Below are 13,716 nucleotides of genomic sequence, written 5' to 3' on the forward strand. Positions count from 1 at the left end.
TTCAGAAAGGGCTTTATATAGCAATCTGCTCCCAAGTCATCCTGATGGGAAACCATAAAATGGCTCTGAGTGTTGAAACAGCACCACCCATCGAAGATAGCTTGCAGAGAGAGAAAGAAATAAGACAGTACACCAACTTTAGTTTCCCCCTTCCTATGCTTTTATTAATAAGCCATTCACATTTAGACGAGTTTTAAAAATATTTCTTTTCTGCCGTTCGGTCAAAAGATCCTCAAGCCTCTTGTGACTCTTTCAAAGATTAACTTTGTGCTGCCCTCTGCAAAGAAACATGGGTATATGCTTGCTTCCCCTGAGAAATCCTTTTTATTAAAGATGTTTTAATTCAAATTCCCATAAAGACTATGCTAAGGGCTCTAAAGACTATCTAATTTTGACAATTCAACCCCAGTGTAAAACTGCCTGCTTATTTTATCTTGTTTATTTGCTGGGGTTACAGGGAGAGAGCATTTAAGTCCACGTTGACTCCTGATGGTTGCCTGAACAAGTCCTTGCAGTTTTCTTGGCAAGATTTCCAAAGCAGTTAGTCTTGGCGTCTTCCTTCCTAGAGCTAAGAGGGAGTGATTGGCCCAAGGACAATCCCGGAGGGCTTTGCTTCATGCAGGACTAGAAGTCACGGTCTCCTGAACCTTGACCTTAACCACCGCAACAAACTGGCTCTCGTAAAGCTGCATTGCCCTTCCTTGTCCTCACTTGTCCTTCCTTTATCAGCTTGGATTCTGTTAAACATCTTCCCAAGCATTTGTTAAAAAAATTACTATGGAACGACTGTGTTTGCTCTTGCTGCCTTTCCCTTTCCCTAAAAACCAGCAACAATTCGGTCTTCATGCCCACATTAAAAAAAAACCTGTACCCTTCCCCAGGGGTGGGTTCCGGATTCTTTTACTGCCGCTTCGCTCAGGGACGTGCTTTGGGTGCGCGCTTGATGCGCAGTAGTAAAAAAATTGCTTCTGCACATGTGCAGAAGCAAAAAGCAATACCATGGAACCGGTTCAGGGGCGTGGGCTGTCGAGTTACTATCTACTCGGCTGAACCGGTCCAAACCGGTAGGAACCCACCTCTGCCCTTCTCATTTTGCAAACCACACTTGTTTTAACATTTCCCCAGTCATATCCCCCAGTTTTCAACATTCTCACATTTGTGACTTCAAGATTTCCCCCCCCCTTTGGAACCCTAATTTTTGTAGCAACTCTTTTAATCCCATTTCTTTGACTTATTATTCTCACACCAATATCAGAATATGATGAATGTAAGCTGCCTAGTTATCTTAAGGTAAGATAGGTGGCCTATACATTTTATAAGTAAATAAATATACTGCTTCCAGCATTCCTTCATTTAACTTTCACCCCATATTATTTCACCATTTATTTTTAATTCTGTCCACTTGGCTAAAGGCTTTTGGTTTAGACTTTTATCTATCGTATTTCCTACAAAATTGCAAAAAAATGTTTCTTTGAAACTTAACCATTTCTAAGAGCCGAGGTGGCGCAGTGGTTAAATGCAGCACTGCAGGCTACTGCTAGATCAGCAGTTCAGCGGTTCAAATCTCACCGGCTCAGGGTTGACTCAGCCTTCCATCCTTCCGAGGTGGGTAAAATGAGGACCCAGATTGTTGGGGGCAATATGCTGACTCTCTGTAAACCGCTTAGAGAGGGCTGAAAGCCCTATGAAGCGGTATATAAGTCTACTGCTAAGTCTAAGTCTTACTCTCAAATTATATCTATATCTATCTATTTATATCTATATATATCTCTATCTACCTATATCTATCTATCTATAATCAATCAATCTATCTATCTATCTACCTACCTACCTACCTACCTACCTACCTATCTATCTATATCTATAGCTCTATCTATCTATCTATAGCTCTATCTATCTATCTTTCTATCTATCTATCTATCTATCTATCTATCTATCTATCATCTATCTATCTATCTATCTATCTATCTATCTATCTATCTATCTATCTATCTATCTATCTATCTTTCTATCTATCTAGAGAGAGGCAGGCATACCAGGTGCTTTGACAAAAGAAAAAAGTGTGTGTGTGTGTTTGTGTGTGTGTATTTAGGAAAATGCATTTTTCTTATCCTCTTTATTTGCACCACTCTTGGCTCCTCCACCAAGCATCTCTGGAGCTCTGTAACAACAGTTCTTTCCTTGTTTCAACCAATTTCCGTACCCTCTTCCTTCATGTCTGCTCTCCATTCAGTTTGGGGGAAGAGACTAATTAATTATTTTTCTTCTGCAGTTATTTAATCTTCTTTCAATTTCTTTTTCTTCCATGTCATTTTTTTCTTGTAGTCTTTCCAAATACAACACTCCACTTTTCATTTATTCATTCATTGATACAGTGGGGCAAAAAAAAGTATTTAGTCAGCCACCAATTGTGCAAGTTCTCCCACTTAAAAAGATGAGAGAAGCCTGTAATTGACATCATAGGTAGACCTCAACTATGAGAGACAAAATGAGAAAACAAATCCAGACAATCACATTGTCTGATTTGGAAAGAATTTATTTGCAAATTATGGTGGAAAATAAGTATTTGGTCACTTACAAACAAGCAAGATTTCTGGCTCTCACAGACCTGTACCTACTTCTTTAAGAGGCTCCTCTGTCCTCCCCTCATTACCTGTATTAATGGCACCTGTTTGAACTTGTTAGCAGTATAAAAGACACCTGTCTACAACCTCAAACAGTCACACTCCAAACTCCACTATGGTGAAGACCAAAGAGCTGTCAAGGACACCAGAAACAAAATTGTAGACCTGCACCAGGCTGGGAAGACTGAATCTGCAATAGGCAAGCAGCTTGGTGTGGAGAAATCAACTGTGGGAGCAATAATTAGAAAATGGAAGACATACAAGACCAATGATAATCTCCCTTGATCTGGGGCTCATTGCAAGATCTCACCCCGTGGGGTCAAAATGATCACAAGAACGGTGAGCAAAAATCCCAGAACCACATGGGGGGACCTAGTGAATGATCTGCAGAGAGCTGTGACCAACGTAACAAAGGCTACCATCAGTAACCCACTACGCCGCCAGGGACTCAGATCCTGCAGTGCCAGACATGTCCCGCTGCTTAAGCCAGTACATGTCCGGGGCCATCTGAAGTTTGCTAGAGAGCATTTGGATGATCCAGAAGAGGATTGGGAGAATGTCATATGGTCAGATGAAACCAAAGTAGAACAGTTTGGTAGAAACACAACTCGTTGTGTTTGGAGGAGAGAGAATGTTGAGTTGCATCCAAAGAACACCATACCTACTGTGAAGCACGGGGGTGGCAACATCATGCTTTGGGGCTGTTTCTCTGCAAAGGGACCAGGACGACTGATCCGTGTACAGGAAAGAATGAATGGGGCCATGTATCGTGAGATTTTGAGTGCAAACTTCCTTCCATCAGCAAGGGCATCGAAGATGAAACATGGCTGGGTCTTTCAGCAGGACAATGATCCCAAACACACTGCCCAGGAAACGAAGGAGTAGCTTCGTAAGAAGCATTTCAAGGTCCTGGAGTGGCCTAGCCAGTCTCCAGATCTCAACCCCATAGAAAACCTTTGGAGGGAGTTGAAAGTCTGTGTTGCCCAGCGACAGCCCCAAAACATCACTGCTCTAGAGGAGATCTGCATAGAGGAATGGGCCAGCATACCAGCAACAGTGTGTGCCAACCTTGTGAAGACTTACAGACAACGTTTGACCTCTGTCATTGCCAACAAAGGATATATAACAAAGTATTGAGATGAACTTTTGATATTGACCAAATACTTATTTTCCACCATAATTTGCAAAAAAAATTCTTTCCAAATCAGACAATGTGATTGTCTGGATTTGTTTTCTCTTTTTGTCTCTCATAGTTGAGGTCTACCTATGATGTCAATTACAGGCCTCTCTCATCTTTTTAAGTGGGAGAACTTGCACAATTGGTGGCTGACTAAATACTTTTTTGCCCCACTGTGTGTGTGTGTGTGTGTGTGTGTGTGTGTGTGTGTGTGTGTATGTGTATCTTGGCCTTTAATCCTTTTTTACATTCCACATTATAAACTTTCATATGCCATGATCTTTACCAAATCAGCCCAAAAATATTCATCTGAGCTGCCCACATGTTTTTGGTCCCTCAAGGTTTTCAGATAATGCTTTTAAACAAAGACTTTGTCTTCAGCCTTAGTCATTCCCATGCCTTATGTAACATTCCTTGCTGATGTTAATGTTAGAAGTAAAGTATGATGTAATATGGCCATAAAAGCAACAAATCCAGTGTTACCCAATATGCCCATTCTACTCTATTTAAGCTAGGGACTCCAATCTAGAAGATACAGATAGTCCTCGACTTATGACCATTCATTTAATGACCATTTGAAGTTACAACGGCACTGGAAAAAGTGATGTACGGCCGTTTCTCACACGGTTGTTGCAGCATCACCATGTTGTGTGATCAAAATTTGGAAGCTTGGCAACTGGCAGGTATTTATGACGGTTGCAAGTGCCCCAGGGTCACCTTATCCCTTTTGTGATCTTCTGCCAAGCAAAATCAATGTGGAAGCCAGATTCACTTAACAAGCGTGTTCCTAACCGAACTGCAGTGACTCATTTAACAACTGTGGCAAGGAAGGTTGTAAAATAGGGCAAAACCCGCCTGCTTTGCTTAGCAATGGAAGTTTTGAGTTCAATTGTGGTTGAGTCTAGGGCTTTAAAAGCCAAGTGCTGTTGCCCTCCCACTTAAGAGACACAAGCTATACATACACTTAAAAAAAATAAAAAAAAATAACATGGTAGCCCACAACCAATTCTATCTTTCAAATCAAACTTTTAATTGTCCATTTTCTGTTCAACAAATCATTATGCTTTCAAAAAGTATTCCTAAAAAAACACGTGCATTAGCCCATAAAATGAGAACAACAAATACAAAAGGCAACAACAAAACAAGTGAAATGTTAAAAAAAAAACTCAAAAAGAGCAGGGCTCAACCTACAACTTTTTCTAATGGCCGGAGAAAACACAGCCGCCATTTTATATTGCAACAAAGAAAGCTTAGATTGACACTGAAGGGTATTTATATTGTGTGTATGACAAAAATAAAATGGAACACTCTCCATACTTGGGAGTTTGCAGGTTCTTTCTAACCTGCTGAAATTCCAAAGAAAGCATAGCTTCAAATCCTATAAATAGGAAATACACCAACATGGAAAAAAAAAAATCACACTAGCATTAGCTGTGCTGCATTGGAACAAATTAGAAAGGGCTGATAATACATGAAGAAAACCAAGTTTAGGGCACTTCGCAGGGCAAACAAGCTACAGAAATAATAATATTTTCATGGCTGACTATCAATCCTCGACCAAAATTGGACTTTTCTACTACACAACAATGCCATTCACTGAATGCTGAAGAGAGCAAGGAAGAGGACTGATAATGGAAGGATTTTATTACTGGTTTTAAATCAGAAAGGGATGACCGAAAGATTTCTTCTTCAATTTAGTGCTCACCAACCTTCCTCTCCAGCAAGTCCTAAGAGATGGAGGAGGTTGGTGCGAACATCTTTATGGATGGATGCTGCATAACAAAGGAACAAACATTAGCAAGTGGAAGCCTCGTCTGTATCCAAGGAACACAGATGGCCATATTTACAATGCTAACTTTGCTGGTATTTCCACAGACAGAGAGAGAGATAACGTGACCTTCTACCATTCTGCAGCTCTTCTTCAAGGAAGGTCAAGTCACACAGGGAGAATAAAAAAAATAAAAATTCATCACTGCTTCTGCTGGAGGGCTTCCTTGCGAGCAGCATCTTGCAAGAGTTGAGTGTCCACCTCGTCGGCTGGAAGCTGGACGTAGCGGACAACAGAGCCACGAATGAAGCAATTCTTGACGGACAACTGAAGAGAAATGGAGAAGAGCATTGGAGGCAAAGGTGGGATTCACTTACCTTCCCTCCCGGTTCCCAAATGTGAGCGCATGCCCAGTGGGCGGAGCCTCCCACACCCGCCACTACCAGTTCGCTTGAACCGGAGAGCGCTGGCTGAATACCACCTCTGATTGGAGGTCAACAAAAGGATCAATGTGTCTAAAGTCTGGCTATTCAGGCAGCCGGGTCCAGGCAGTCCTCAACTTATGACCACAAATGAGCCCAAAATTTATGTTGGTAGGTACGAAATTTGTTGAGTGAGTTTTGCCCCCATTTTATAACTTTTCTTGCCACAGTTGTTAAGTTAGTAACACAGTTGGTTAAATGGCTTTCCCACTGACTTTGCCTTTCACAAAAGATGATCACATGACCCCGGGATACTGCAACCGTATAAATATGAGACAGTTGCCAAGCGTCTGAATTTTTATCACTTGATTATGAAGATGCTGCGCTGGCCAAATGCAGCACTGCAGGCTACTGCTAGATCAGCAGTTCAGCGGTTCAAATCTCACCGGCTCAGGGTTGACTCAGCCTTCCATCCTTCCGAGGTGGGTAAAATGAGGACCCAGATTGTTGGGGGCAATATGCTGACTCTCTGTAAACCGCTTAGAGAGGCCTGAAAGGCCTATGAAGCGGTATATAAGTCTACTGCTATTGCTATTGCTATTGCCATTGTGAAAAGCAATACTAAGTCACTTTTTTCAGTGTCGTCGTTATTTCGGCCACTAAAGGAATGGTTAAGTCGAAGATTATCTATAATTCGTGAGTTTGTTCTTGGCCAGTATTGATTTTTTGTATTGCATTGAGTATTTCTGCATTGTTTATGTGCCTGTTGGGTCACCAAGGGTCACATTTGTAAGATGGGGGTCATGTAAGTTGACTAAAGAATGAATAAATGACTGGGAACCATTAATGAAATGGGACTACTCAATTTCAATAAGGTACCTCAAGTTTGCTCACACTGCTGTGCAATATTCACACAATGGTCATGCTGCTCTTTTAATTTTACGTTTAAAATCACTGATTATAAAGTTGAAAACGGGATAGTTAAAATAGATTAAGAAAAGATATGGGTAAAAATATATTCAAAAGTAATACATCCATTTAATTTTTTTTCATATAGCATCAACCTTGTGAACTCTCAAGTTTCCTCTTTTCGCTACATATTCAAAATGCACAGCGATTAATATATAAAGTAAAGGTTCCCCTTGCACATATGTGCTAGTCATTCTTGACTCTAGGGGAGGGGGTCCTCATCTCCGTTTCTAGGCCAAAGAGCCAGTGCTGTCAGAAGACGTCTCCGTGGTCATATGGCTGGCATGACTCAATGCCGAAGGCGCACGGAACGCTGTTACCTTCCTACCAAAGATATTTTCTATTTTTCTAGGAAAATTTTAACGTGTTTTCGAACTACTAGGTTGGCAGAAGCTGGGACAAGTAATGGGAGCTCACTCCATTACGTGGCTCTAGGGATTTGAACCGCCAAACTGCCGACCTTTCTGATCGACAAGCTCAGCATCTTAGTCACTGAGCCACCGCGTCCCTCATGTAGCAATAGCAATAGTTAGACTTATATACCGCTTCATAGGGCTTTCAGCTCTCTCTAAGCGGTTTACAGAGTCAGCATATTGCCCCTAACAACAATCTGGGTCCTCATTTTACCCACCTCGGAAGGATGGAAGGCTGAGTCAACCCTGAGCCGGTGAGATTTGAACAGCCGAACTGCAGAACTGCAGTCAGCTGAAGTAGCCTGCAGTGCTGCATTTAACCACTGCGCCACCTCGGCTCTATGTATGTATGTGTATGTATGTATATAGCATGTGTATATTTGTGTTTGAGTTTGGGGAGATATACATTTTCTCTTGAAGAGCAGGCAACAGAATTTCATTTTTAATGTGGGCTATTTATGACAATAAAAGTGATCTTATTTTATCTTATCATCCCTTAATAGATATGTGCGGTAAGGCCTTCTTGGTTAAAATAAAAAGCCAACAAACCATTATAGCAATAGCAATAGCAGTTGGATTTATATACCGCTTCATAGGGCTTTCATCCCTCTCTAAGCGGTTCACAGAGTCAGCATATTGCCCCCACAGTCTGGGTCCTCATTTCACCCACCTCGGAAGGATGGAAGGCTGAGTCAACCTTGAGCCGGTGAGATTAGAACCGCTGAACTGCAGATAACAGTCAGCTGAAGTGGCCTGCAGTACTGCACCCTAACCACTGTGCCACCTCGGCTCTAAGATTATCATCTTAGCATTTATCCATATTTTTCAAATCCTGCCATGGTCATTAGATGAGAACTCACCATATGAGGATATTTTTCTGGATCTGTCACACTAATATCCGTGAGCTTGATATTCAGGTACTATGGGATCAGGGAAGAAAGAAAAAGTTCAGCAAAAAAGCAAGATATTCAAGGCTGTCTATCCAACATCATCACTAGTTTCTTCTCACCTCAGTGGGGATTAAACCTACCTGTTGACAATCTCACAGATGTTTTAATTAATCATGGCACTGTTCACAAGTTACTACATCTGAGAGGAGCAAAAGTAGAGGATGGTGCCCTGATTTCTTTTTAAAGTGAGTGGGGATAAAACAAATTTGTTTGCTGCCCTAAACTACTGCAAAGACAGAATACAAAACGAAATACGCTGAAGGATGACTGTGTACAGCAAAGGTGTAGAAATACTTCAGATATAGGAAATTAGTGGTTTAAACAACACAGACTTACTTAGACAGAATGCAAAACAGCTTTATTCTTTAGAAGGGTTGCAAAAAAAAAATTAGGGTTAATTCATACCTGATCTACAGAATGTAAGGTCCCACAGATGCTACAAAAACACAATAGGAAAGACAATTCAGAATTAAGGTGACAAGGCTTCTTTAAAAACACAACAGTATCTTGTGAATTGAATAAAGAAGGAATGAAAGCTAAAATTGGTGGGTTTATTAAGGAGAAAGCAGCCAGAAACTGCAAGGCAAGGGTCATAAAGAAACCAGGATTCATTTGCAGCCAAACAACTGTGAATAAAAACATACCTCAAGTCATTCTTCAATTCCACTACGACGTCCTTCCCTACCAGGGATTTGAAGAAGGAATAGAAAAGCTGAGGATAAAGGGACATAAATGAACATAAAGCAAGTTTTAAGAAGCATTTCACAATCTAGTGCAAAGCATATATATTCCTGTTTAACACACACCCCAAAATAGTATAATCTTACACTACTCTAAACCCCCAATAAATACTACAGCAGTATTGAGCAGAAACTACATGTGCCCAAACTTGTGCAAATCCTCATTAAAATAAAGAACACGTCATAATGAGCAAACACTCAGCTTGTTGTGCATTTCAGCAGCTGTTCTCAACTTCAGCCACTTTTAAGGTGTGTGGATTTCAACTCCCAGAATTCCCATGCTGGTTGGGGAATTCTGGGAGTTGAAGGCCACACATCTCAAAAGTTGACAAACAATGCCTTATGTGGCATATCATGTCTACGGAGAGTCATCCATGTCCTGGTTGTCCCAAAGATGCTTTTTTCCAAAAGGCAACTGGACTTTCTTGATTATTTTTTCCCCTTTGGGGAAAAAAAATTCTGTAGCAGAAATTCTCTCCCCTTCCTGTAAGCAGTTCCCAAGGGCTATATTCTTAGTTTGCATCAGGGAAGATACAAGATTAATTATTTTTAACTTTTGAATGCATGCCCTACATATGTACACCCACGTGTTACATGTGCATGCAGTACACCCGACCTATCACCTTAAAAAACAGATCCTTTTTAAAAAGTCGACATTCAATTAACATTTTCGGTTTTTATGGGCTCAAGAAAGAAATAAAAAACATTGGCGATTTGAGCACCTGCGGATAAATACGTTCAGGATTTGGCGCTACGAGCCCCTGTTGTTATGATCCCAGCTAACAATGCCTAACACAGGTTTACCGGGTTGCAAAATCGGATTCACACGTGATTTCCAACTGCAAAGACGGAGTCACCCAGGCATCTCCAAAATAAGCGATTAAAACCCCGCACAAAACCCCGCGCTGAGCTCACCATATTTCCCGCTGCCCGCTGCCCGCTGCAGAATCAAAGATATCGCGTGGATCAACTCGCAGAACTAGGGGAGGGAAGAGTCTAGGGGAAAAAGAGAAAGAAAGAAAGAACTTCCCGGGCTGCGCATGCGTGGTGAGAACGTCTGTCTTACGGAAGGCGACAGAAATAGTGACTTCAGGAGCAACCGGAAGTGAACCGGAAACAGGAAGATTTTCTTAAAGGAGCCGCCACCATAATTTCTTTTTTTTTCTTTTTGGTGCGCTCTGTGCAAGGAAGAGTTAGTTATCTCTATTACTCTTTAAGAGCTGTCGGATTTGCTGCGCGCGCTGCGGTGAAGAAAATGCCTGCAGTTTGTCAGCCTTTGTTTTTCTCTATTTTTATAAATAACTGTTAATTTTGTAAAGAAGTGGAAAAAGTGCAAAAGACGAGCAACTAAGTTGATTAAAGGCCTGGAGACTAAAACATATGAAGAACGGTTGCAGGAATTGGGTATAGCCAGTCTAGAGAAAAGAAGGACTAGGAGTGACATGAAAGCACTATTCCAGGATTTGAGGGGCTGCCACAAAGAGGAGGGGTTAACTTATTTTCCAAAGCAGCAGAAGGCAGGACAAGAAACTATGGATGTAAACTAATCAAGGAGAGAAGCAACCTGGAATTAAGGAATAAATTCCTAACAGTGAGGACAATTAACCAGTGGAACAGCTTGCCTTTAGAAATTGTGGGTGCTTCACTGGAAGTTTTTAAGAAGAGACTGGACAGTCACTTGTCTAAAATGGATAGGATCTCCTGCTTGAAGCAGGGGGGTGGACTAGAAGACCTCCAAAGTCCTTTCCAGCTCGATTCTGATTCTCAAACTCAAAGCAAGAAATATATCTGATACTCCTTCCTCCTATTTTCCTCCTGTGAGGTGGGTTGGGCTGAGAGAGAAAGTGACTGGCCCAAAGTCACCCAGCTGACTCTCATGCCAAGATGGGACTAGAACTCATGGTCTCCTAGTTTCTAGCCTGGTGCCTTAATTACTACACTAAATTGGTTCTCTAATAAGGCAAATATAGAGGTTGTCAGGAATGCTTGACCTATGGTTAGATGTAATTGAATTGAAGACATGTGAACTCAACTCCAGAGCCAAGAGTTTCCAACCAAAGAAGAAGAAATTTCAGGAGCTCTAAAATTGACATTGAGGATATGCGAAGTTAGATGAGGTTAAAAGAGCAGCAAGTCTGTTTCCCTTTTATGTTGTACTGACTGGATAAGGATGTTTCATAATCCCATCTAACAGTATTTAGAGAAAATGATTTTGGGTGACTCAAGCCAATGAGTCATCTTGTTGGTAGAGAAAAGATCCTCAACTCCTTTCATCATCCATCAGGCATTTTTACATAAGGTGGCAGATGTGTTGCACAGATCTGGCTCTTGAATCAAAACCCGCCCCAAAAGAGAAGAGCCTTAATCACAGTAGGAATCCAGGTTTAGTAGGAAAAGCACAGGTTACTCTGGTTGTGTGAACCAGCATAGGATTGCCTTGAATAGAATCCTTTCCTCTTACCTTCAGACATAACAGAATAACAGAGTTGGAAGGGATCTTGGAGGTTTTATAATCCAACCCCCTGGTCAGACAGGAAACCCTATACCATTTCAGACAAATGGTTGTCCAATCTCTTCTAAAAAAATCTCCAGTGTTAGAGCAGCCACAACTTCTGGAGACAAGTCATTCCACTGATAAATTATTCTAACAGGCAAGACATTTTTCTTTAGTTCTAGGTTGCTTCTGTCCTTGATTAGTTTTCATCCATTGCTTCTTGTCCTGCCTTCAGATGCTTTGGAGAATAGGTTTACTCCTTCTTTGTCACAGTCTCAATATTGGAATACTGCTATCATGTCACCCCTAGTCTTTTCATTAAACTAGACATACCTATTCCTGCATGTTTTAGCTTGCAACACCTTAATCATCTTTGTTGCTTTTCTCTGCATTCTTTCTGGAATCTCAACATCTTTTTTTATAACGTGGCAACCAAAACTGGATGCAGTATTCCAAGTGTGGTCTTACCAAGCATTATAAACAAATGGAGATTGATGCTACAATGTTGAGAGATGCGATTACAAAATACACTGCCTGTTTATAAAAATAGCCAGCATAGAGGCCAGAACATCAACTGAGGAATGTTGATCTAGCACTCCTTTTAATTCTTCGGGTTCTCTCTCATACAAGCTGTCAGCCCTTTGAAGTAGATCAAATCAGGAAACAAATACCACAAGAAATTCCAGAACTCTATCTTTATCGATATAGACTATAATAAAAGGATTTTGAAAGCCTGACAGATTTCTCCTTCCCTCCCTGTTATAGCAAAGAGAATCAAGGAGGAACCACCTTGAGTTTCTTTCTCACACTTTCCTGTTTTGCTGAGCTAATTTTGTGTTCCAGCAGTTACCAACTATTTTTTTCTAAACGCTTCTACACAAGATCATCTCTTATACCTCTACACAAGCATAGTTTCTTCCTTTTGGATATAGGACAGGATTCCAATACAGGAAGTGCTCAACTTACAACCACAATTGAGATCAAACGTTGTGTTGCTAAGCAAAATAGTTGTTACTGTATTTTTCAGAGTGTAAGATGCACCGGAGTATAAGAGACACCAAGATTTTGAAGAGGCAAATTAAAAAAAGAAAGTTTTTGCACTCTGCAAACCTCCCAAAAACGGCCTATTTTTTTGCAAAAACAGCCACGTTTTTTGTCACAAAAAGGGCACGAATAGCCTTTAGGAGGCTTATAGAGTGCTCCTGGGAGCTATGTCGGGGGGGGGGACGCAGAAAGGACCAAAAAACAGCCCATTTTTCTGCCCTCCCCAGCCCTCAGTAGTACTCTGGAAGCCTCCTAAAGGCTATTCAGTGTATAAGATGCATCCAGATTTTCACCCTCTTTTTTGAGAGAAAAAAGTCCGTCCTATACTCTGAAAAATATGGTAAGTGAATTTTGTCCCATTTTGTGAACTTTTTTGCCACAGTTTTTAAGTGAATCATTGCAGTTGTTAAATTACAACTGACACAGGTGATTATGGTTTCCCCAGTGACTTTGTTCGTCAGGAGATCGCAAAAGGGGAGTTCATGACTCGAGGACGCTGCAGCCATCATAAATATGAGTCTGTTGGTAAGATCTGAATTTTGATTACCGGACCATGGGGATGCTGCAAAGGTCACTTGTGTGAAAAATGGTCATAAGACACTTTTTTCAATGCTATTGTAACTTTGAATGGTCACTAAATGAACTGTTATAAGTCAAAGCCTTACTTTACCTCTGACTATTTTTATTTCTTAACAATACTTATGTGGGATCCAGAGGCATTATCTTCTTTTATATATAAAAATGGCTGTATGTGTATGTTCCAGCATAACTCTGGAACGCCTCAAGCAATTTCAACCAAACTTGGTACACAGATGACTTACTTTCTGGAAACAAATGCTGTGGGGGTAAGACAGCTCTAACAGCCTTTGTGTGAGGGTGTTCTGTTAAGATACAGCCTGTTGTGCCTTAAAATGGCTTCTACCGTACTGCCATAAAATGGCTTCTACTGTGCAGTGCAGCAGAGTTGCCATGGTAACTCAGTACTCCACAAGGGGGCTCCCTCTGATAAGGGGGAAAATCCAACATTAGAAATTACGTTTGGTCCGGACATTTTCAACAAGGCTTTGATTATTTTTGAGGATAAATCAAGATCAGAAAAAAGCATACCAAATGAT

The 13,716-nt window shown here is 41.0% G+C and overlaps 1 protein-coding gene across 1 annotated transcript; it reads right to left on the reverse strand.

Annotated features, from left to right (window-relative positions):
* Positions 1–4,807: 4,807 nt before the first annotated feature.
* Positions 4,808–10,128, reverse strand: LSM2 (LSM2 homolog, U6 small nuclear RNA and mRNA degradation associated). The gene is made up of 5 exons (XM_014072757.2): positions 9,979–10,128; positions 8,968–9,035; positions 8,729–8,759; positions 8,234–8,293; positions 4,808–5,896 (listed from the first exon to the last, which is right to left on the reverse strand). The coding sequence occupies exons 1-5, from the start codon at positions 9,979–9,981 to the stop codon at positions 5,771–5,773; spliced, it is 288 nt and encodes a 95-aa protein (XP_013928232.1). The 5' UTR covers positions 9,982–10,128; the 3' UTR covers positions 4,808–5,770.
* Between the last annotated feature and the right edge of the window lie 3,588 nt (positions 10,129–13,716).

The sequence above is a fragment of the Thamnophis sirtalis genome, unplaced genomic scaffold (genome assembly GCF_051295495.1).
Source record: "Thamnophis sirtalis isolate CommonGarterSnake01/CBP01778 unplaced genomic scaffold, rThaSir2_p1.2 scaffold_3, whole genome shotgun sequence".
NCBI classification, from domain to species: domain Eukaryota; kingdom Metazoa; phylum Chordata; class Lepidosauria; order Squamata; family Natricidae; genus Thamnophis; species Thamnophis sirtalis.

Bases quoted from the DNA above. Each gene is read 5' to 3' on its own strand.
- LSM2 (XM_014072757.2), bottom strand. The intron at 8,760-8,967 runs GTATGTTTTTAT...GTGTTTTTGTAG, and splicing joins GAATTGAAGAATGACTTGAG to CATCTGTGGGACCTTACATT. The intron at 5,897-8,233 runs GTGAGTTCTCAT...ATTTCTCTTCAG, and splicing joins CAGAAAAATATCCTCATATG to TTGTCCGTCAAGAATTGCTT.